The sequence below is a fragment of the Salmo salar genome, unplaced genomic scaffold, assembly GCF_905237065.1.
Source record: "Salmo salar unplaced genomic scaffold, Ssal_v3.1, whole genome shotgun sequence".
NCBI classification, from domain to species: Eukaryota; Metazoa; Chordata; class Actinopteri; order Salmoniformes; family Salmonidae; genus Salmo; species Salmo salar.
The window spans coordinates 71,083-96,114 of NW_025547893.1; the positions used below are offsets into that span (position 1 = coordinate 71,083).

At 45.1% G+C, this 25,032-nt stretch overlaps 1 protein-coding gene across 1 annotated transcript in view; it reads right to left on the reverse strand.

Annotated features, from left to right (window-relative positions):
* ptprnb (protein tyrosine phosphatase receptor type Nb) overlaps positions 1-25,032 on the reverse strand; it is a 39,866-nt gene that overhangs the window by 1,199 nt on the left and 13,635 nt on the right. The window contains 18 exon segments of the mRNA NM_001173705.1: positions 1-65; positions 1,194-1,247; positions 2,550-2,716; positions 2,793-2,912; positions 3,224-3,301; positions 3,950-4,023; positions 5,197-5,344; positions 5,792-6,002; positions 6,005-6,072; positions 7,446-7,655; positions 10,282-10,346; positions 10,579-10,658; positions 15,159-15,358; positions 15,360-15,416; positions 15,745-15,779; positions 18,298-18,444; positions 22,572-22,926; positions 24,361-24,544. Coding sequence (NP_001167176.1) covers positions 1-65; positions 1,194-1,247; positions 2,550-2,716; positions 2,793-2,912; positions 3,224-3,301; positions 3,950-4,023; positions 5,197-5,344; positions 5,792-6,002; positions 6,005-6,072; positions 7,446-7,655; positions 10,282-10,346; positions 10,579-10,658; positions 15,159-15,358; positions 15,360-15,416; positions 15,745-15,779; positions 18,298-18,444; positions 22,572-22,926; positions 24,361-24,544 — 2,318 coding nt within the window.

Here is a 25,032-nt window from a genome sequence, read left to right on the forward strand (position 1 = left end):
CCTTGGCCATGCGGTTCAGAACCATGTCAATCAGGATGTAGGTGCCAGTCCGGCCTGTACCATCACTGTGTAGGAAAACATGAACATCTTAACATTAATAATAGACCAAACCACTGACTGAACAATAAACATATCAACTTACAACTGTTGTTTGCTGAGGAGGCTGGTGGGAGGAGCTATAGGAGGAAGGGCTCATTGTAATGGCTGGAATGGAATCAATGGAACAGAGTCAAACACGTTGTTTCCATGTGTTTGGTACCGTTCCATTGATTCCATTCTAGCCATTACAATGAGCCCGTCCTCCTACAGCTCCTCCCACCAGCCCCCTCTGGTTGTTTGTTTCCTGCTGTGTTTTGTGTATGTAATGTGCAAGCTGTGCCAAGATTTCTCGCTTGTTGGACAATAAATGTCAATCTATATTGCATGCATGATTTAGTCATAACACCACCATAGATAATGGAGTGTATTCAGAGAGGAAGAGGCGAAGTGAGAGGGAGAACTCGGCCCAAAATCTCTGTTCCCCAGCAGGTGGCGTTTTTTCATTTTTTTCCGCTCACCAAGCAAGGAGTTTTTGTATGGCGGTCAATGAATGTCGAATCTGGTCAACAAAAAATGTAATGGTTCATTTGATCGAATATAAGTGTTGTAATTCTTAGGTTGTTGCGCGTGTATTGATATAAGTAGAACATGTGACATCCAGGCAACTTTATATCGAAGTTGTGCCTGTGCTTTGCGGGATCTTTAACCGTTTTACACTTCAACGGGATAGGGACATCCCAAGGATCCCAGCTAGCAAATACCATTGCGGTTGTTCACACGCGTATCTGCCCTCTCATTTGCTAGAATTACATTTTTACGTGTTAGTCATTTAGCAGACACTATTATCCAGAGCGATTTACAGCAGTGAGTGCATACTGTTTTTGTAACCCTGGTGTTGCAAGCGCCACAATCTACCAACTGAGCCACAGGGGTCAGAAGGGTCCCACCTGTCTTGCCTCGTCCCGACTGTCTTCCATTTTTTAAGACATTTATTTTCATTGTTAGGGCGGCCAATAGAGCATCTGGGTCAATATAGTGGAACATCTGTGCTACATTTCCACTCTCTCCGACACCTGAGCCAAGCAGCATCTGAAAGAGAATGGCGAGGTTCTGCCACCGTGTGGACAAAAGTTGTGTTGCAAATGTTGGTTTACCTGCAGTGTACAATGATCGGACAAGATCTGCCTCTGTAGCACTTATTCACCTTTCTGTGGAGATGCAGAGAGAGAGGGGGATCAAATATAAGTGAATACTGAATGAATAGTGAACACTGATGGAGAACATATAATCATGCTTGACATTGGCAAGTCATACAAACGTCAGACAAGCTAAAATGAGGACGACAACACAAATCCTAACTCGATTGCAGCCGTGTCCTAATTAATAAAAATGTTGTTTACATTGCAGATGTTGCATTGCATCAACCAATGGTTGCGTGCCAGGTCATCCGACTGTGCAGTTGGGCATCAGACTGCGTAATCATACGATGTGGCTCGCTGATCTTTTTTAAAGACCTATGCAAGCATTAGATCTGGCAGCAATATAGTCACACTGGAACGCAGCCTAGCGGTTCTAAACAAGCAGTCAGTGTGTATTCAATATGGAGGAAAACAGCCCTGTTTGAAGCTCCACTCCAGTTTAACAATCATTATAGGATGAAAATAACTTTTAGATAAAGAGGAGCGTTCGCAGCATAGTGATGAGGAGGAGAGTCAAAAGGGTGAGAGAAATGTAGACAGAGAGAGTATAAAAAAGGGAGAGAGACGAGGGAGCAAAGGGGTTAGGCGATGGACCTCCTGCTGCAGCCACACCTGTCCATGATCATTTTTGTGACTATGCAACTGGACCCAGACTACTAGCTGCAAATCACAAAGATGACACGGACAGATATGTAAAATATCATGAGCCCGCTGACCTCCATCGCAAGATAGATGTGTGAGAGCAAAGAAGAGGAGGGACAGAGGGAGTGTCCAAGGGAGAGATGTGAGGAGGGATTGAAAGGGAAAGAGAAAGGCTAATTAAGTAAAGACAACACACACACACACACACACACACGAGAGAGACAGAGCGAGACAGAGAGAGGGTAAAAGGAAAGAGAGCAGGATGGATGAGTGAAATGACACATGTTTTATATGTTTTGGTCATCCCATCATCTAGTAGGGATCAGATGAGTAAAATGGATTGAGGATTATAAGGAGTTGTGGACAGAGAAAAGTCTGTGAAACTGACACTGTTGACGAGTGACAAAGGAATTTGAGACCAAACAAGATAGGAGCATGGTCTGGCAAAACCATAGGATGCATCATATAATAAAATCCCTTCCAAACCTTAAAATGTCAGACATTCTGTTGTCCTGTATATCTGGGTTGTGTTCATTATAGCATGCAATATTTTAAAGTGTTTTTGAAACGGAAAACGAAAATGAGCAGTAGTCAAACTCCCTGTTTCAATCAATTTTTCCCCCATTTCATGCCTAGTAAACAACCCTGCGTTCAGTGTCCATGCGGTACCTGCGGAAGTCCAGTAGGGTGCGTGTGGAGGTGGGGATGCCCTGGGCAGGCCAGCTCAGGAAGTGGAACTGGGTGAGTGTACGGGTCTCCTGGGTCTGGACGTTCTTCAGGTAGAAACTACGAACCAGGAAGTCATTGCACCAGATGTGCTCCGAAACCAGGTTCACCTGATGGACACACAGACCATTGTTACAGATCAGGACAGACAGACAGACACACACACACACCGAGTCTCACACACACCTCATAGATGTGGTAGAGGGAGGATCCCTCGTCAGGCCAGTAGCGATCACACTGTTTCTCTCCGTCCTCAACCAGGGCTGTCATCATCACTATCACCGTGCAGCCATTCTCCCAAACCATCTATAGAGGAACACCATCACACACACACACACACACTAGAACATGTAAACATAGAGCTTGGAGACCAATAACATCATAATGTAGTCCATAGTGTAATCTTCTTTCATCATCACATCGGCATGTGTTTTGAGTGTTGATTTATGTGAACAAATGTTTGTACACATTATATGGTTCAAGTTAGGGTACATTCTTAAAACATTTAGATTAAAGCAGCAGCAGCAACAAATTGTCATTCTTAAGGGACAATAAAGTTTTGCATTTGAATTGTATTCATATTACGCACATATGAATACTCATCCGGAGTGACTGACCTGCCAGAAGTCGGAGATGGTGTGAGACAGGGGCCCTTGGGTGGCGATGTATGTTGGCATCCGGGGGTCATGCTCGATCTAGGGGTCACAGAGGGGATAGGTCATCATGGGTCACCTCCTGGCGTCCACAATAGAGGACACTATGGACACTGGTGGTCACCGTGGCGATGGTTCCATTCACTGACCAGTGGCATTTACTGGGCGGGTGAGTGGATCTGCTTCCCAAATGGCACCCTATTCCCTATAGAGTGCACTTCTTTTGAGCAGGGCTCATAGCGCGTCAAAAGTAGTGCACTGGGTAGGGGACAGAGTACCATTTGGGAAGCATTATGGGAGAGATTCCACAACTAGTGTTCCAGTTTGATCAATGGAGGGTGGGTGTCGGAGACGGCTATAGGGCCATAGGTGGGACCAGGGCCGTATTCAGAAAGAGTCTCAGAGTAGGAGTCCTGATATAGGATCAGTCTTTTAGATCAAAATGACAGATCATATGGATCCTAGATCAGCACTTCTACCCTGAGGCACTTTTCTAATACAGATCAGAGTGATATATAGAGAAGGCTTTGGGTGGGGATCTATCCCTATGAGCACAAGATGTTGAAAATACATATTTTTGGTTGCAAAGACGTTGAAAAGATGTCTTTCAACCAATTTTGCTCACTGGGATGGATTTGAGTTAACCAGACAGGTACCATGGTGACAGCGGGGATCAGGATTACTTCTTACTATGGTGCTGGCGTTGATGTAGTCAGTCCTGGAGGGGTTGTTCTCCGCCTTCATCTTCACCCTGGAGTGATCATCTGCAGCGCAAAGACACAAAACACAAACCTAGGATCATGGAGGCCACCTGGGTGGTTTAACCTAGGATCACGGTGGCCACCTGGGTGGTTTAACCTAGGATCACGTTGGCCACCTGGGTGTTTTAACCTAGGATCACGTTGGCCACCTGGGTGGTTTAACCTAGGATCACGGAGGCCACCTGGGTGGTTTAACCTAGGATCATGGAGGCCGCCTGGGTGGTTTAACCTAGAATCACGGAGGCCACCTGGGTGGTTTAACCTAGGATCACGGAGGCCGCCTGGGTGGTTTAACCTAGAATCACGGAGGCCGCCTGGGTGGTTTAACCTAGGATCACGGAGGCCACCTGGGTGTTTTAACCTAGGATCACGGAGGCCACCTGGGTGGTTTAACCTAGGATCACGGAGGCCACCTGGGTGGTTTAACCTAGGATCACGGAGGCCACCTGGGTGGTTTAACCTAGGATCACGGAGGCCACCTGGGTGGTTTAACCTAGGATCATGGAGGTCGCCTGGGTGGTTTAACCTAGAATCACGGAGGCCACCTGGGTGGTTTAACCTAGGATCATGGAGGCCGCCTGGGTGGTTTAACCTAGAATCACGGAGGCCACCTGGGTGGTTTAACCTAGGATCATGGAGGCCGCCTGGGTGGTTTAACCTAGGATCACGGAGGCCGCCTGGGTGGTTTAACCTAGAATCACGGAGGCCGCCTGGGTGTTTTAACCTAGAATCACGGAGGCCGCCTGGGTGTTTTAACCTAGAATCACGGAGGCCGCCTGGGTGGTTTAACCTAGAATCACGGAGGCCGCCTGGGTGGTTTAACCTAGGATTATGGAGGCCAGGCCACCTGGGTGGTCTAGCTGGTGATGCCACCGGTGACCCTCAGCATACAGTCTGTGTGGGTTTAATCTGACCCACTGTCATTTTGACTGGATCTCCTCCTAACTTTCCTGTCTGTCCACTTTCCTAGCCTGGTCTCAGATCTGTTGACATGACATGTTTGGTGAGAGATTGACAAGGAGCAAAACATCCCAAACAGCTCTGGGACCCAGGCTATCACTTTCTGTTCAACAAAAATCACCCAAGAAAATACAAAGGGGAAATAAATCAAGGAGGAGATGTGGAAGAAAGGAGGGAAGAAGAAGGAGGAGGATGAGGGGAAGAAGAAGAACTTACAGGGCACAGAGTCAGGGCAGCGGTTCTTCTTCAGGTTGGTGTCACTCTGGGCCACAGACATGGTGCTGGGTTCAGCCTGGTAGGAACACAGGGCCTCCCACTCCTTCAGCAGACGGTCCTTGTTCTTCAGGTGGTCCTCCATGTAAGCCTGTGGGTTAGGAGGACAGAGGGGGCTCTCAGTACTAGGATGACTCTTACTTATATAATACACTACACTTTTCCTCTGTCAATGACTTCAACTGGATGAATTGTCTTTTAGAGTCTGATGGTTAATGTGTATTTAATTGTCAGTACTACTGGGACCTGGATTCAAATAGCATTTGTTATATTTAAAATATTTTTAGGGTTTGATTGAGCCTACCTGCAGTGCCAGGTGGGTAAGATTTGCACTTTTGGGACTAGTCCATTGGTTCCATTGCGCAAAGCAGCTAGGCAAGTTCAATCAAGCGCAGCAAAAGTATTTGATGGAAAACAATAACTATTTTAACCCAGGTGTTAGTCCGAACAGCGGTAGAGATCTGAGGCTGAGTAGGAATAAATGAATGAATGAATAAATGAATGAATGAATAGAGTAAATGTTCAGAGTGACACTGACCAGGATCATGTGACCGGTGGAGATGTCCATGTTGGTCTGCGCTGGTTCCTCACACCAGGAAGAGGTGCTGCTGTGGGAGCTCGGGCTGGGCTGGGGTGCGTCGCTGGGCTGGGGCGCGTCGCTGAACTGGGACGACACACTGCTCACCCTGGACGTGTCCGTACCTCCTCCTCCACCAACACCTCCTCCACCTCCTCCACTAGCACCCCCACCCCCGCTGCTCCTGCCCCCTCCTGACGCTCGAAGAGTCCCCTGGATCCCATGTGCTGACGACACAGGTCCTGACAGAAGGAGATGGGGACCATGACAGTCAATGGGCTTTCTATGGACACAATGTATTACTAAATCAGGGATCAATGTCCCGTGGATACAGTCACACTGGTAGTCCTGGGATCAATGTCCCGTGGATACAGTCACACTGGTAGTCCAGGGATCAATGTCCCGTGGATACAGTCACACTGGTAGTCCTGGGATCAATGTCCCGTGGATACAGTCACACTGGTAGTCCTGGGATCAATGTCCCGTGGATACAGTCACACTGGTAGTCCTGGGATCAATGTCCCGTGGATACAGTCACACTGGTAGTCCTGGGATCAATGTCCCGTGGATACAGTCACACTGGTAGTCCTGGGATCAATGTCCCGTGGATACAGTCACACTGGTAGTCCTGGGATCAATGTCCCGTGGATACAGTCACACTGGTAGTCCTGGGATCATTGTCCCGTGGATACAGTCACACTGGTAGTCCTGGGATCATTGTCCCGTGGATACAGTCACACTGGTAGTCCTGGGATCAATGTCCCGTGGATACAGTCGACCTGGTAGTCCTGGGATCAATGTCCCGTGGATACAGTCACACTGGTAGTCCTGGGATCAATGTCCCGTGGATACAGTCACACTGGTAGTCCTGGTATCAATGTCCCGTGGATACAGTCACACTGGTAGTCCTGGGATCAATGTCCCGTGGATACAGTCACACTGGTAGTCCTGGGATCAATGCCCCGTGGATACAGTCACACTGGTAGTCCTGGGATCAATGTCCCGTGGATACAGTCACACTGGTAGTCCTGGGATCAATGTCCCGTGGATACAGTCACACTGGTAGTCCTGGGATCAATGCCCCGTGGATACAGTCACACTGGTAGTCCTGGGATCAATGTCCCGTGGATACAGTCACACTGGTAGTCCTGGGATCAATGTCCCGTGGATACAGTCACACTGGTAGTCCTGGGATCAATGTCCCGTGGATACAGTCACACTGGTAGTCCTGGGAAGTTGGGGTCTGCAGCATGCACAGGTTTCTTTCAATACATCTCATGTCTCAGACTAGTGAATGCTTGTGCAGGTTGAAAACTAAAGAGTGAATGTGTTCATGTTGGACTGTTTGTGAGTTGTCTTTTTAGGGAGTATTACACTGTGTTGACATTGGTGAAGAGAGGGAGACATAAGAAAACTAAGATATAGCGGCTGGACAAACCCATGTATGATAAATACTTTATTGATCCCCGAGGGGAAATTGGTTTGTCAATCATATCTCATCGAGCAATGTGCTGTCTGTCTGTAGTCTACAGTACTCCCACCTGACTTGGTCCTGCATGACTGTGAGGTGTCAGTTGATGGCTGGGCCTACTTACCTATGAGTGTGTGCACCTACCTGGTACTCCTGGTGTGTAACGCTGCCTCCCTCTGGCCCCAGGCCTAGCTTCTCAGACGCCAGGCGGTTGGTATGGCGACGCAGGCAGACGATGGTCATTGTCGCCACCAGGATCCCGCAAACACAGGCCACGCCCACCATGGTCATGAACACCCAACGGGAGCCATCTCGGACCCGGGTGGCCTGAGGTAAGCCCCGCCCATCAGTTCTCTGTCGTGAAGGGAGGTGACAGAGACAGAAAGAGAGAGAGAGAAGGAAGGAAAACTAAATTGTTAGCTGAATATCTCACTGATGAGCCAATAAAATAGCTTTTGAAAGAGTGTTTATTGGTTAGTGGAAGGATGAGACTCTGGTTCTTTAGAGCCCCACTAATGTCCTGCAACAGAAGAATTGATCAAAGTTATTATTATTGAGGAGGTGGATGAGAGAAAACCTCGGTGGTGTTCATTAGGGTGAAAATTTTTTGAAACAGAGTGAAACGTCCAATCAGAACAGAGATATTCACGTTGCGAAACGTTTTTCTACATTGTACCCCACTGAATGCAACACAAGTACTGTTGCAGCCTGACCCCCAATCATTTATTCTCTTTCATCTCTCATTCTCCTCCCTGGTTGCCACGGTTGCCTCTCCTGCCCTCCTGACCTCTCTTTCCTCTTCAGAGGCCCCAGGAATGTGCTGAAGGATTTGGGGGTTGGGGGATGGAGATATAGTCTGAGACATTGGTGTAGGGAGGGGTGCTATAGTCAGACATTGGGGTAGGGGGGTGGAGCTATAGTCTGAGACATTGGTGGGAGGTGCAAGTAGACATTGGGGTAGGGGGATGGAGCTATAGTCTGAGACATTGGGGGGAGGGTGCTATAGTCAGACATTGGGGTAGGGGGTGGAGCTATAGTCTGAGACATTGGGGAGAGGGGGTGGAGCTATAGTCTGAGACATTGGGGGGGTGGAGCTATAGTCTGAGACATTGGGGTAAGGGGGTGGAGCTATAGTCAGACATTGGGGTGAGGGGGTGGAGCTATAGTCTGAGACATTGGGGGTGGAGTATAGTCAGACATTGGGGGGGCCTGAATATGATAGTCTGATAGTCTAAAGGGGCCGAAGATGAGAGATGGGAGAGAAAAGGGGGGAAGGGGAAGAAAACAGAAAGGGGGAAGAACCGAATGACCCGTTTCTGGAGACGAGTATTAAGATCTCTCTCTGGACATGAGGTGAATTTACCTAACTGACATCAGGGGATGCAGGGGTGAGGGGTGGGTGTAGGAGAGGAGAGACGGAGGAAGGGGGCGATGGGTGTAGGAGGGGAGTGAAGAAGAGAGGGATGGGTGTAGGAGGGGAGAGAGGGAAGAAGAGAGGGATGGGTATAGGAAGGAAGGGAGGAAGAGACTGATTGATTTAAGGCAACAGAGAGACCAAGAGGTTGCAGTTTAGATGGAAGACAACAGAGAGACCAAGAGTATGATTCAATAGAAGAGTAGCATGAGGAGTACAGTAGATAGACTCCAGATCATTCCATTACTGCAGACATTGACTTCTGTCACTGTGGCAAGTGTCTTAACTCAGTTTGTTGTTGCCAAAAGCGATATGCAACTTCATTCTTCACTATTCATCACACTTGTGAGTGATGCAAACAGAGCAAACATAAGGCCTAACTTTTTTGTTGTTCACTAAATAAAAATGGAATAGACAACTAGAATTAAAGGGTTTTAAACTTAGATGACACACACTGGTACATTTGTGTGTCTTTGCACAATTTCAGACTTCCAAGAGAAATCTAATGGACATTATTGCAGTATTCTTATAATTCAAGAGAGGAGAGATTGCCAATGTGAAATTAAACAAAATGCAAACAAGATACAGTTACAATGTGCACCAACACTAATTACTGTAACCCGATATAGGTCCCCTTAAATGGTATAATATTGATAGACGTGTCCTCAAACAGATTAAATTCGATAAATGTGTTATTTGTTGTACGTTCTTGAATATGTTGTTAAAATCTTCATTATGATTAAATACCCAGATAAACCAAATCATAATCTTTGACAACGAATCATGCGACTATCCCACAAACACCACGCGGGCTGGGCATCTCGTAGATGTGCGTGCGCTATGCCGGCAGAATCTGATGAAAAAGTCTAAATTAACAGATAACATTAATGCGTAAGCAATTTACAAATGGCAACTAAATCGTAGACATATTTGAAGTGGAACTAAATATAACTATTATAGAATCAAATTAGGCCTATAAGAAATGCAATTCGCGACTTGGGCCCATAATAACGAATAACTCTAGACAAATCTACCATTCAAAAGTATGAATAGCCTATTATTATGCTAAATATAAGCGACACTCACCCAACATCCACCTTCCGTGAAAGAAAGGCGACTTGACTTTGATAACGCACAAAATAAAATAAGATCTGTCTCTTGCTTTCCATAATGCGTTTCTAAAGTGGAGAATAGCGCATCATTTGATTGAATTTTGGCGGCAGTGTGACCTACTAGCTCAGGCCCAGGGACGATATGAGACGACCAAGAGAGGAGTGGTGCGCGTGACCAATATGAATTAAAGAGACAGTCTTGTGTCTTTCGGGAGCGCGCACGTTTCGTTCGATCGCAAAATACGTATGTCATATCAAAGGATTTTAGGCATTCAGGCATTTCCGGCAGGGGAAAAGAGTTTGACGGTGAAAATGCACAGAAGGACGCACAGAATATTGATGATGAATGCCAATAGATTCTAATGCAAAGAGACCCCCGTGTCCCTCTCTCTCACACACACACACACACACACACACACACACACACACTAAATGCAGCATAACATGCTCTTACCTCACCGACACCTGTCTGCAGGATCTTCAGAGCAGTTTCAGATTCCAGAAAGTTCTTCTCTGCAACTAAGTAAATTACAATATAAAATAGTTGCCATCTTGCAAAAAAGTAATATTCTTGCTATTAAATATTAAAAAACACCAGAGTGGCTCAAAAATCTATTTTATACCCCTATCTCACTTTTTGTCCAAGTGTGTGTGTGTGTGTGTGTGTAGATATTGTCTTGGTGGTTTACACAGAGCAGCGGGACATTGGGTCAATTTGACCCCGTCTGACCCCAGTAACAGGTCCACTTACCGGCTTTCTCTGCCACGTCTTCAGCACTCAGGTTCTGGCTGTTGGGCCGGACACGGAATGTCAGGGCAGGCCCCACCACACTGTAGAGAGACAGACAGGAACATTCCGTCAAACTATTGATTGATATAGCTGGGGCCGGGAGAGAGAGAGGGGTGGTGGGATGGTGGTAGGAGCAGGAGGACTGGGGGGTGGGGGGAGCCTTTATTTTGGGTGTGAATAAGCCCCAACAACGACTACCCCGAACACTTTATTTTTCTTATTATTTTTCTTAGGGGGTGGATCAACTTTAATATTGCAGATAGATTGTTGCTTCCATCAATGTAATTGTCTGCATCATTTCCAATCCCCCATATATTTTTGGGGGTAAACATACATACATACATACATACATACATACATACATACATACATACATACATACATACATACATACATACATACATACATACATACATACATACATACAGTACAGTACAGTTGAAGTCTGAAGTTACATACACTTAGGTTGGAGTCATTAAAACTCGTTTTTCAACCACTCCACAAATTTCTTGTTAACAAACTATAGTTTTGGCAAGTCGGTTAAGACATCTACTTTGTGCATGACACAAGTCATTTTTCCAACAATTGTTTACAGACAGATTATTTCACTTATAATTCACTGTATCACAATTCTAGTGGGTCAGAAGTTTCCATATACTAAGTTGGCTGTGCCTTTAAACAGCTTGGAAAATTCCAGAAAATGATGTCATGGCTTTAGAAGCTTCTTATAGGCTAATTGACATAATTTTTGTCAATTGGAGGTGTACCTGTGGATGTATTTCAAGGCCTACCTTCAAACTCAGTGCCTCTTTGCTTGACATCATGGGAAAATCAAAAGAAATCGGCCAAGAGCTCAGAAAAAATTGTAGACCTCCACAAGTCTGGTTCATCCTTGAGAGCAATTTACAAACGCCTGAAGGTAACACGTTCATCTGTACAAACAATAGTACGCAAGTATAAACACCATGGGACCACGCAGCCGTCATACCACTCAGGAAGGAGACGCGTTCTGTCTCCTAGAGATGAACGTACTTTGGTGCGAAAAGTGCAAATCAATCCCAGAACAACAGCAACGGACCTTGTGAAGATGCTGGAGGAAACAGGTACAAAAGTATCTATATCCACAGTAAAACGGGTCCTATATCGACATAACCTGAAAGGCCACTCAGCAAGGAAGAAGCCACTGCTCCAAAGCCGCCATAAAAAAAGCCAGACTAAGGTTTGCAACTGCACATGGGGACAAAGATCGTACATTTTGGAGAAATATCCTCTGGTCTGATGAAACAAAAATAGAACTGTTTGGTCATAATGACCATCGTTATTTTTGGAGGAAAAGGGCCGAGGCTTGCAAGCTGAAGAACACCATCCCAACCGTGAAGCATGGGGGTAGCAGCATCATGTTGTGGGGGTGCTTTACTGCAGGAGGGACTGGTGCACTTCACAAAATAGATGGCATTATGAGGAAAGAAAATGACGTGGATATATTGAAGCAACAACTAAGACATCAGTCAAGAAGTTAAAGCTTGGTCGCAAATGGGTCTTCCAAATGGACAATGACCCCAAGCATACTTTCAAAGTTGTGGCAAAATTGCTTAAGGACAACAAAGTCAAGGTATTGGAGTGGGCATCACAAAGCCCTGACCTCAATCCCATAGAAAATCTGTGGGCAGAACTGGAAAAAGTGTGTGCGAGCAAGGAGGCCTACAAACCTGACTCAGTTACACCAGCTCTGTCAGGCGGAATGGGCCAAAATTCACCCAACTTATTGTGGGAAGCTTGTGGAAGGCTAGCCCGAAATGTTTGACCCAAGTTAAACAATTCAAAGGCAATGCTACCAAATACTAATTGAGTGTATGTAAACTTCTGACCCACTGGGAATGTGATGAAATAAATAAAATCTGAAATAAATCATTCTATCTAATATTATTCTGACATTTCACATTCTTAAAATAAAGTTGTGATCCTACCTGACCGAAGACAGGGAATTTTTACTAGGATTACATGTCAGGAATTGTGAAAAACTGAATTTAAATATATTTGGCTAAGGGGTATGTAAACTTCCGACTTCAACTGTACATACATACATATACACACTTTTGTTTTAGAATATACCTTTATTATTCCCCACAAACCCTACCACCACCTCCCCCAATTGGAGTAAACTAATAAACAATAACACTTAGGCTTCTACCTTCAGTTTATACATATTACTCACATTTTACAGAACAATTTTACAATAGTTATATTTTGTTTGTTTGTAGTCCTTCCTCTATTTCTGATTTCCTCAACTCCTACGTCCTCTCTCCTCCGTTCTGCCTCACCTCCTTTTGAAAAAATTCAAAGGTGATCGAGGAGAGGCAATGTGGATGAAAATGCGCTTGAATGAAATGAGACTCTCCTTCTCCACTTGCTAATGACGTTTACAGGGTGGATCCCAAAATAAATGTGTAAAGAGATAAAAACAAACTAAGTTAGTTGTGCAAGACATGTTATAGATAAAACGATAAGTAGCATTTTGTTCTTAAACATGTGCATGGTTTTCTCCGCCAAAATAAAAGCTGATTCAAAAGGGTTGTGGCAGATTTCCAAACTTTTCCACGAAGGACTCAGGTAGGATCCAAACGATTATCCTCGATGAAAGGTGGCTATCGAGGAGGGAGGACACTTCCATTCACCTAGCAATGAATTTACATCTCCTCAACCACTCATCGGTTTCCGGGTCACAGAGGAGAGAGGACGGAGGAGAGAGGACGTAGGAGAGAGGACGGAGGAGAGAGGGTGTAGGAGAGAGGACGGAGGAGAGAGGACGGAGGAGAGAGGGTGTAGGAGAGAGGACGGAGGAGAGAGGGTGTAGGAGAGAGGACGGGGGGTGTAGGAGAGAGGATGGAGGAAAGAGGGTGTAGGAGAGAGGACGGAGGAGAGAGGGTGTAGGAGAGAGGACGGAGGAGAGAGGACGGAAGAGAGAGGGTGTAGGAGAGAGGACGGAGAAGAGAGGGTGTAGGAGAGAGGACGGAGGGTGTAGGAGACAGGATGGAGGAAAGAGGGTGTAGGAGAGAGGACGGAGGAGAGAGGGTGTAGGAGAGAGGACGGAGGAGAGAGGGTGTAGGAGAGAGGGTGTAGGAAAGAGAGTGTAGGAGAGAGGACGGAGGAGAGAGGGTGTAGGACGGACTTTTGCCCAAATGAGAAAAGGCCACAGAGGGAGCTCCACCTAGCCGCCACACCCGAGTTTGAGCTCAGTCGTCAAGCAGTAGAGGAATGGAGTATGTTGCCGTTGATCATAGAAGTACCTGAGCTGAGATGCCCCCTCTACACTGAGATGCCCCCTCTACAAATCAAATGCATTTATAAAGCCCTTCTTACATCAGCTGATATCTCAAAGTGCTGTACAGAAACCCAGCCTAAAACCCCAAACAGCAAGCAATGCAGGTGTAGAAGCACGGTGGCTAGGAAAAACTCCCTAGTAAGGCCAGAACCTAGGAAGAAACCTAGAGAGGAACCAGTTTATGAGGGGTGGCCAGTCCTCTTCTGGCTGTGCCGGGTGGAGATTATAACAGTACGTGGCCAAGATGTTCAAATGTTCATAGATGACCAGCAGGGTCAAATAATAATAATCACAGTGGTTGTCAAGGGTGCAACAGGTCAGCACCTCAGGAGTAAATGTCAGTTGGCTTTTCGTAGCCGATCACATTCAGAGTATCTCTACCGCTCCTGCTGTCTACACAGAGATGCCCCCTCTGACATGCCTGCAGATGCCCCCAGAGCCCCGTGACGAGATGCGCTGCACTGAGATGCCCCCGCTGCACTGAGATGCCCCCGCTGCACTGAGATGCCCCCTCTGCACTGAGATGCCCCTCTGCACTGAGATGCCCCTCTGCACTGAGATGCCCCTCTGCACTGAGATGCCCCTCTGCACTGAGATCTTCTGATCCTCTCATTTTACATTAATACGTTATTTGACAATCAGGACGATGCACATTTATTAACATTTCTGTAAATGTGCCAGATTTAACCAGCCAACTAATTATCATCTGCTTATTATCAATTAGCAGCCAGCTAATTGTCATCTCTCCTCATTGGACCAGTCGGCCAGTGGGCCTCTATGCCTATAGCCTACCTGATGTTGATGAAAGAGCCAGTGGAGAGTGGGATCCTCTCAGCCAGGAGCCCCAGCAGACGCACCCCGTCGTACAGACTGAGGGGGCTGCGGAGAAATACACATGCATTCATACACACGGACACACTCATACACACTCATACACACGGACACACTCATACACATGGACACACTCATACATGCATACACACAGAGCACTGAAGAAAAAAGCAAAAGCACAAACACGTATACAGTACAACTGCAAGCAAAATCACAAACACAGATACACACACCTGCAAACACACACAAACACAAACGCTTACATACACACGCTTACATACACACGCCATGTACAGTCAAAGACTCTGAGACAGACGCGTAGACAGACAGACAGATATACGCTCCTACACCAACATTCCAGTGTTTATGAACATTAGGGTTAGAAGACCTTTGGTTAGTGACGATGTAGCCGTATTCCTCCTTCACATGTGTGGTCCCTCCTGCTGGTTCTTTCTTCCCCTGCGTCTCTGTTTTCACTGGGGCCCCTGGCTCCTTCACACTGGCTCCCTCTGTGGCAGGAGGGGCCCCTACGGTGGGAGGGTTATCTGGGGAGGCTTGGGGCCCAGGGGGCGGGGCAGGAAGGGAGGTGGGGGGCATCTAGCACGGGAGATTTGTCCACCTTGTGTGTCATGGCCCCCTCAGTGATCTGATGAGGAATAGGAGGAGGCACCAAACACCTTAACATCCATTATAATAGGATTTAATAAATACATGTTTTATTTGAATATTACTCCAGGATATGTAAAATAGACCACTGATTTCCTCAGATTGTGGATGTTCTGCCACTTACTGTTTGTTAGATGCAACGACAACAACCAGAAAGCCTAATTATTGCCATTCAACATTTACTGTAAATGCTATTAACATTGTATAAAAAGCAATACATTTTAAAAAAAAAATCATATTGTTAAATAAACAACACGAGCAATAATTGAATTTGTAGAGTTTTACTGGACTGTTTTATCTCAACTTACCTTCTTATGTGGGGCAGCACTGTTCCGGTATTTATCTGAAAAGCAAAGAATAACGATTCACATTACCTGACACACAGATAATAATTGTTTCAGTATCTGTAATTGTCACGGTGTAAATCGTCACAGTATAATCCTACCACAAAATGTCACCTTTTTCAGTCTCATTATTATTATCATGCCATTTTGTATAAAGATACTGCAGGTATTCCTGCAGTGTGTTGTGGTGCACAACGTGACGTCCTTTATTATATCACAGTATCTCATTTAATGAATGATACTAGTGACATATACAGTAGTCTCGCCTTTTGAGTCCACAACTTGGAAGGGTCTTTCTGTGTGGTGAAAAGACTGTGATTTCAGACAACATTTCAGTAAGGTGTTTTCTGTAAAGTGCTGGACCAGTGAATTACACTACCGGTCAAAGGTTTTACAACACCTACTCATTCAAAGGTTTTTCTTTATTTTTTACTATTTTCTACATTGTAGAATAGTAGTGAAGACATCAAAACTATAAAATAACATATATGGATTCATGTAGTAACCAGAAAAGTGTTAAACAAATCAAAATATATTTTCTATTTGAGATTCTTCAAATAGCCACCCTTTGCCTTGATGATAGCTTTGAAGATTAACAAGCTTCATGAGGTAATACCTGGAAGCATTTGGCCCTTAAAAGTAAATTTGGTAATTTCTTTCTTTCTAAAGACCAAGTCCATATTATGGCAAGAACAGCTCAAATAAGCAAAGAGAAACAACAGTCCATCATTACTTTAAGACATGAAGGTCAGTCAATACGGAACATTTCAAGAACTTTCAAAGTTTCTTCAAGTGCAGTCGCAAAAACCATCAAGCGCTATGATTAAACTGGCTCTCATGAGAACCGCCACAGGAAAGGAAGACCCAGAGTTACCTCTACTGCAGAGGATACATTCATTAGAGTTACCAGCCTCAGAAATTGCAGCCCAAATAAATTATTCAAGTAACAAACAGATCTCAACATCAACTGTTCAGGGGAGACTGTGTGAATCAGGCCTTCCTGGTCGAATTGCTGCAAAGAAACCACTACTAAAGGACACCAATAAGAAGAAGAGACTTGCTTGGGCCAAGAAACACGAGCAATGGACATTAGACAGGTGGAAATCTGTCCTTTGGTCTGGAGTCCAAATTGGAGATTTTTGGTTCCAACCGCCGTGTCTTTGTGAGACGCGTGTGGGTGAACGGATGATCTCCGCATGTGTATTTCCCACCGTAAAGCATGGAGGAGGAGGAGTGATGGTGTGTGGGTGCTTTGCTGGTGACACTGTCTGTGATTTATTTAGAATTCAAGGCACACTTAACCAGCATGGCTACCACAGCATTCTGCAGGGATTCGCCATTTGATGCGTTGCACAAGGCATCACCAGGGGGAAACTACCTGCCCTCCATGACACCTACTGCACCCGATGTCACAGGAAGGCCAAAAAGATCATCAAGGACAACAACGACCCGAGCCACTGCCTGTTTACACCGCTACCATCCAGAAGGCGAGGTCAGTACAGGTGCATCAAAGCTGGGACCGAGAGACTGAAAAACATCCTCTATCTCAGGGCCATCAGACTGCTAAACAGCAATCACTAACTCAGAGAGGCTGCTGCCTACATTGAGACCCAATCACTGGCCACTTTAATAAATGGATCACTAGTCACTTTAAACAATGCCACTTTAAGTAATACCACTTTAATAATGTTTACATATCTTACATTACTCATATCATATATATATATACTGTATTTTATACCATCTATTGCACCTTGCCTATGCAGCTCGGCCATCGCTCATTCATATATTTAAATGTACATATTCTCATTCACCCCTTTAGATTTGTGTGTATTAGGTAGTTGTTGGGGAATTGTTAGATTACTTGTTAGATATTACTGCACTGTCAGAACTAGAAGCACAAGCATTTCGCTACACTCGCATTAACAACTGTTAAACGTGTATGTGAGCAATAAAATTTGATTTGATCCAATCTGGTGGGACTATCTTTTTTTTTTCAACAGGACAATGACCGACACACCTCCAGGCTGTGTAAGGGCTATTTTATCAAGAAGGAGAGTGATGGAGGTTTGCATCAGATGACCTGGCCTCCACAATCCCCCGACCTCAACCAAATTGAGATGGTTTGGGATGAGTCGGACCTCAGAGTGAAGGAAAAGCAGCCAACAAGTGTTCAATATATGTGGGAACTCCTTCAAGACTGTTGGAAAAGGATTCCAGGTGAAGCTGGTTGATGGAATGCCAAGAGTGTACAAAGCTGTCATCAAGGCAAAGGGTGGTTATTTGAAGAATCTCAAATATAAAATATATTTTGTTTTGTTTAACAATTTTTTTGGGTTACTACATGATTCCATATAAAATTTCATAATTTTGATGTCTTCACTATGATTCTACAATGTAGAAAAGAGTAAAAATAAAGAAAAACCCTTGAATGGGTAGGTGTTCGAAAACTTTTGACCCGTAGTGTAGGTCTGGTGCTTTGACAGGGTTCAGCTGCATGCCTGCGCTATGACAAACCTGCTGTGTCGGTGCCCAAGTCAGTAGCACTCTCCATCTGCAGCTGTTTCAGTGCTGCAGGCAGGTTGGCCAGCTGTGGAGGGGTTAAGTCCTTCATATCGATGCCATAGTGGCCCAGGAGCAGAGCCAGTTTCAGCAGGGAGTCATCTGAACAAACAGACAGGGTCATGCACAGTTAGAGGGGAGAGGTCAATAGGCAGGTGATGAAAAAAGTACAGGCAGGCCAGACATTAGGCATCCAGTGTGTCAGCCACAGCAAGCAAGAAGATTAAAAAAATATCCTATAGACAGGGGGGGGTTAGAACGATTCTAAGGGGGCCAGTCACAGGGGCCCTAAAAAATATTACAACATTGGGTAAAAAAAAAATCTATATTAAATGATTAACCTATCATCATTAATATAATATTTTATTTACAATGTACTAAGAAACTAACGAGTTTCTTTTTCTTTTCTTGTTTATGGCAAAAAGTAAACATCCAGAGAGCCTCTGTATTGCCCAACCCCCCTCTATTTACATGAAATGGTTTGATCCTGCCCCCAGGACCTTTTGACAGGTCAGAATTCACAAGGCACTACAGAGGGTAGTGCGAAGGGCCAAGCACATCACTGGGGCCAAGCTTCCAGCCATCCAGGACATCTATACCAGGCGGTGTCAGAGGAAGGCCCTAAAAATTGTCAAAGACTCCAGCCACCCTAGTCATAGACTGTTCTCTCTGCTACCGCACGGCAAGCGGTACCGGAGCGTCAAGTCTAGGACCAAGAGGCTTCTAAACAGCTTCTACCTCCAAGCCATAAGACTCCTGAACAGCTAGTCATAATGGCTACCCAGACTATTCGCATAAAATAATACAATTTGATTTGAAACCAGGCGTGATAGGTACTTGCTAGCAGTGAATTGCGAGTGACAAGTGGCTTCCAAAAACGAAAAGAAAGAAAAGAAAGACAGGAGAGAAAAAGGGCGACAGTATGTCACCCAATTTTTTACAAAGGAAGGTGGGTGTAGACCGTGAGTGGTGGAAATGAACCTGTTAGCTTCGTCCATAGTGAAATAAGCTACTTTCGCTCCCCTAACATTAGTTACTTAATATTATCTTCACAGAAAATTCTGAGTGTTTACATTCTGAGTGTTTACATTCTGAGTGTTTACATTCTGTGTTTACATTCTAAGTGTTTACATTCTGAGTGTTTACATTTCGCTCCTCTTTTAGCCGACATTTAATCAATGCAGGCAAACTTTTAGCAAGCTATTCATACTAAATCAGTTGTCCCTGCCCCTGCCTGGTGCCAGGCCCAACAGAAACAGCTTCAGGCTCAGCAGCCCTGTCTCCCCATCCCCCTGAACCAGCCCTGTCTCCCCATCCCCCTGAACCAGCCCTGTCTCCCCATCCCCCTGAACCAGCCCTGTCTCCCCATCCCCATCCCCTTGAATCAGCCCTGTCTCCCCATCCACCCTGAACCAGCCCTGTCTCCCCATCCCCATACCCCTGAACCAGCCCTGTCTCCCCATCCGCATACCCCTGAACCAGCCCTGTCTCCATCCCCATACCCCTGAACCAGCCCTGTCTCCCCATATACCCCTGAACCAGCCCTGTCTCCCCATCCCCATACCCCTGAACCAGCCCTGTCTCCCCATCCCCATACCCCTGAACCAGCCCTGTCTCCCCATCCCCATACCCCTGAACCAGCCCTGTCTCCCCATCCCCCTGAACCAGCCCTGTCTCCCCATCCCCAACCCCTGAACCAGCCCTGTCTCCCCATCCCCCTGAACCAGCCCTGTCTCCCCATCCCCATACCCCTGAACCAGCCCTGTCTCCCCATACCCCTGAACCAGCCCTGTCTCCCCATCCCCATACCCCTGAACCAGCCCTGTCTCCCCATTCCCATACCCCTGAACCAGCCCTACTCCCAACTGAAGGAGGTGAGCAGCCTTGTGTTGAATGACATGTCAGTTGGCATAATTGCAGGTACTGCAATGCATTGAGGACAGGAATGTGATTCTCCAGTCAGGAAAAATCTCACTTGACACAGAAGCAGCCAATATCAGAGCCTTAAAGGAAGAGATGCAGTCTCTTAGAAATGGATGGGAGTCTCTCCTGTCTGAGGCAACACTGCAAATGGATGATGCACCTGAATTTAGCAAGAAACACAGCCGCCAGAGGAAAAGGAAGAGATTCCATGATGAGACCTCTCAAGAGACAGTTCAGGACAGTGCAGCAGCGGTGTTTCGGAACACTGTGTTTTTTACTGCTATGGACAACATCATAAGTGACTTGGACACTAGGTTCCACACCACTGCAAAACACTTTGAATCTTTTTCTGCTGTTCTGAAAGTTGGGCAGATTAGTGAGGGTAAAGTCCCTTCTGTGTGCCAATCACTGATCATGAAGTATTCCAGAGATCTTACACCTGAGTTTCATACATGAAGTAAGACACCTGAACACTGTATCTGCTGACACTTTCCCCCCTAACTTGTCCCCTCTTGGTCTCCTGAATGCAATCTGTAAGATGCAGTTCTGCAAAGCATTTTGGAGAAGTGTGCATTGCTTTACGTATATTTCTGGTGACGAGAGCTTTCAGTAAGCTAAAACTGATAAAAAACTATTTGAGGTCCACTATGTCCCTGGACAGGCTTTGCAGTCTTGCCATGCTGTCCATTGAAAGTCAGTTAGCAAGAAAGCTGTACTGCAAAGACTTGTTCAGTGACTTTGCTAGCAAGAAGGCTCGGCGCTGGGCCCTTGGTAAGTAAGGCTGAACAAGGGCCAGTGATAACTGTTAAATGGCATGGCTATGGATATTGGATCACTATGTCAGGATTCACCTAGCGGTCATGATTTGGGGCTGTACAAATATTTGATGTATTAGAATAATTGATTATGCTTATGTCATATTAATAGAAGGGGAGGGGTTATAGGGTCCTAGACTACAGATTAACAATATATACATATTCATTATATAGTTTTAGAATTGGTCCACAGTTGTTTGCTCTTTCTTTCTCTCTCTTATAAAGAAGACCCATCTTAGAAATGTGTGACTGAGACAGAACTCTGCAGGGGAGTGTGGGAGATAAGAGACTACTCAGACATTCCACAAAAAATCTACTTTGGGGAGGGGACATTTATTGCCTAGCTTTTAGATAAACACTGAAACTCTCTGTTTGTACAGCTGTGGACGCAGGGTTTTGGTCTCAGGAGTAACATGCGTGCTGTCTGCAATTGCATTAATAAAGATTTTTGAATGATTTAATTAAATATATTGTCATAATGCTAATTTCACCAATGAGCCAATGATGATTGACAAGGAGGAAAGGAACGAACCATAACAACTACACACATGATGCCCACAGGCTGAGAACAAGATATATCTCAAAGTAATGGCTGGATTGCCATAAAATTCGTTGTGCACAATCAAGACTCCAAGTGGAAGAAAGTTATTGATTTGGTGACCTCTTGACCTTTCCTCTAGCGCCACCATCAGGCCTTTTCATTTCCATTTTGTTTTCCATTTGTACTTTTCCAGCTGCTTATTTCCTAGTTGGTATGTATACTTAGTTCAACAATCTGCTGCTGATTTGATTATTTTGTTTGTTATATTATTCTATCGATGATAACGTTAATTTATTTTAATTGAAAAGGTTAATGTATATTTAAGTTGTGTTTATTTTAAGTTATTCATTAATGTTAAGAGAATTTTCCATTGAAGAATTTTCCAAATAAAATGACACTTAGACTGTAAAAGATGGCCTTTAGCACATTTCTTATAGAGGGTATCAGTCTTGCATTAAATAGTGAATTCCACTGTATGCAGAATGTTGCATGCATGTCTGCACAGTGTTATATTTTCACAGCTCACTGTCAGTAAATATTGGACTACAAGAGAGTTGCAAGCCTGCAAAGCTAGAGTTATTTAAAGCTTTCAATGGGTCGATTGGGTTCTGGAGGTGTGTGGTTACAGCAATTGCGCAGGGTTGGTGTGGCCTGTGTTGGTGGTGGGGCCCAATGTGATATATTTTCATGTGGCACACACCCACCCACCCACCCACCCAGTGGAGGCTGCTGAGGGGAGAACTGCTCATAATAATGGCTGGAACAGAGTGAATGGAATGGCATCAAACATGGAAACCATGGAAACCATGCATTTGATGCATCTTTGATACCATTCCACTGATTCTGCTCCAGTTATTGCCACGAGCCCGTCCTCCACCAACCTCCTGTGACACACACAACACCCCAAATACCCCACCCCCCCACACACACACTGACTGCCACACACTCACCATCCAATCCAGCCAGCGATCCATAGTCCTTCTGAGCTTTCCTCTGCGTCTGATCCAGCTGCTGCTGCTTGTGGACCTCCACGTCCTGCTGGGAAACGTAGTTCTCTGCATAGTCCAGAGGGAAGTCCAGGTCCTGGTACAAGGGAGAGGTAGAGATCGGTGCTGCTGCCCCACGGTGGCGGGAGGTCGGCTGGGCGGGGGAGGAGAGGTACAGGGAGACCAGGTCCTGGAGCACCTGGCGGTCTCGGTCCTGGGGGCGGGACCCTTTACCCCCGGCGTGAGAAGAAGGGCGGGGGAAACCACCACCCTCCAGAGAGTTAAGAGAGCGCTCCTCGTCGTCCTGGTAACCATACTGCTGCTTAATAAACCCATAAACAGACACAGAGATGCCCTCTGGGAAAAGGAATTGATACAATCTACTGTATTTGTATTTATTATGGATCCCCATTAGCTTCCTGGGGTCCAGCAAAATTAAGGCAGTTTATACAATTTTAAAAACATTACAATACATTCACAGATTTCACAACCCACTGTGTGCCCTCAGGCCCATACTTCACAACTACCACATATCTACAGTACTAAATCCATGTCAACGTGTGTGTATAGTGCTTATGTTATCGTGTGTGTGTGTGTGTATGTGTCTATGTTTGTGTTGCTTCACAGTCCCCACTGTTCCATAAGGTGTATTTTTACCTGGTTTTTAAATCTAACTTTACTGCTTGCATCAGTTACCTGATGTGGAATAGAGTTCCATGGCTCTATGCATTTTTATTTATTTTTTAATTAAAATGTAACCTTTATTTAACTAGGCAAGTCAGTTAAGAACAAATTCTTATTTACAATGACGGCCTACTGGGGAACAGTGGGTTAACTAACTTGTTCAGGGGCAGAATGACAGATTTTTACCTTGTCACCTCTGGGATTCAATCCAGAAACCTTTCAGTTACTGGCCCAACGCTCTAACCACTAGGCTACCTGCCGCCCCATGTAGTTCTGTACACCTCCCATAGTCTGTTCTGGACTTGGGGACTGTGAAGAGACCTCGTGGCATGTCTTGTGGGGTATTATATGGTATTTATCTACAGTGTATTTATATCATAGTATCTATCTACTGTAGATATTAAGTGTATTTACACCATACTACTCATAGTTATATAGTATCTATCTACAGTGTATTTATATATCATAGTTATATAGTATCTATCTACAGTGTATTTACATATCATAGTTATATGGTATCTATCTACAGTGTATTTATATATCATAGTTATATAGTATCTATCTACAGTGTATTTATATATCATAGTTATATAGTATCTATCTACAGTGTATTTACACCATACTACTCATAGTTATATAGTATCTATCTACAGTGTATTTATATATCATAGTTATATAGTATCTATCTACAGTGTATTTATATATCATAGTTATATAGTATCTATCTACTGTAGAAATTAAGTGTATTTACATCATACATCATAGTTACATGGTATCTATCTACTGTACAGATGAAGTGTATTTACATAACACTACTCATAGTTATATAGTATCTATGTACTGTGTATACATTCTTACACACATGAACTATATGTGGTAATAGTAGTTATGTGTGTATGAATGTATATACAGTAGATAAATACCATATAACTATGAGTAGTGTTATGTAAATACACTGTAGATGTGTGTGTGTGTGTGTGTGTGTGTGTGTGTGTGTGTGTGTGTGTGTGTGTGTGTGTGTGTGTGTGTGTGTGTGTGTGTGTGTGTGTGTGTGTGTGTCCATTCCCACCTGGCGGTAAGGGTCCAGAGTTTGCATGTGGAGGGACTGGGAGGCCTTTGAGGGATCCACGATCATGTAGTCCAGGTAACTCTGCATCAGGTCTGGGTTGGGATCGTCCCCTTGAGCCTTGGTCCTGGAGCTGGGAGGATACTGCATCTTGGAAAGATGGGCATTCTGCACAGGTTCTGAGGACCTGAGAGATACAGTGTGAATGGACAATATCAGAATAAGGCCAACCCCTTAGCACTTGCAGACCCTCATAGGGAACATAGCTTCCCTCACTCACAAGAACTCAACTTCCAAGTCATCCTGCACCTGTCTAAAAATGGCTTACCTCTAATGCAGGAGTATTTGGCTCCAGTCCTCTGAGGATGGCTTCCCTCTACTGCAGGAGTATTTGACTCCAGTCCTCTGAGGATGGCTTCCCTCTACTGCAGGAGTATTTGACTCCAGTCCTCTGAGGATGGCTTCCCTCTACTGCAGGAGTATTTGACTCCAGTCCTCTGAGGATGGCTTCCCTCTACTGCAGGAGTATTTGATTCCAGTCCTCTGAGGATGGCTTCCCTCTACTGCAGGAGTATTTGATGCCAGTCCTCTGAGGATGGCTTCCCTCTAATGCAGGAGTCTTTGACTCCAGTCCTCTGAGGATGGCTTCCCTCTACTGCAGGAGTATTTGATGCC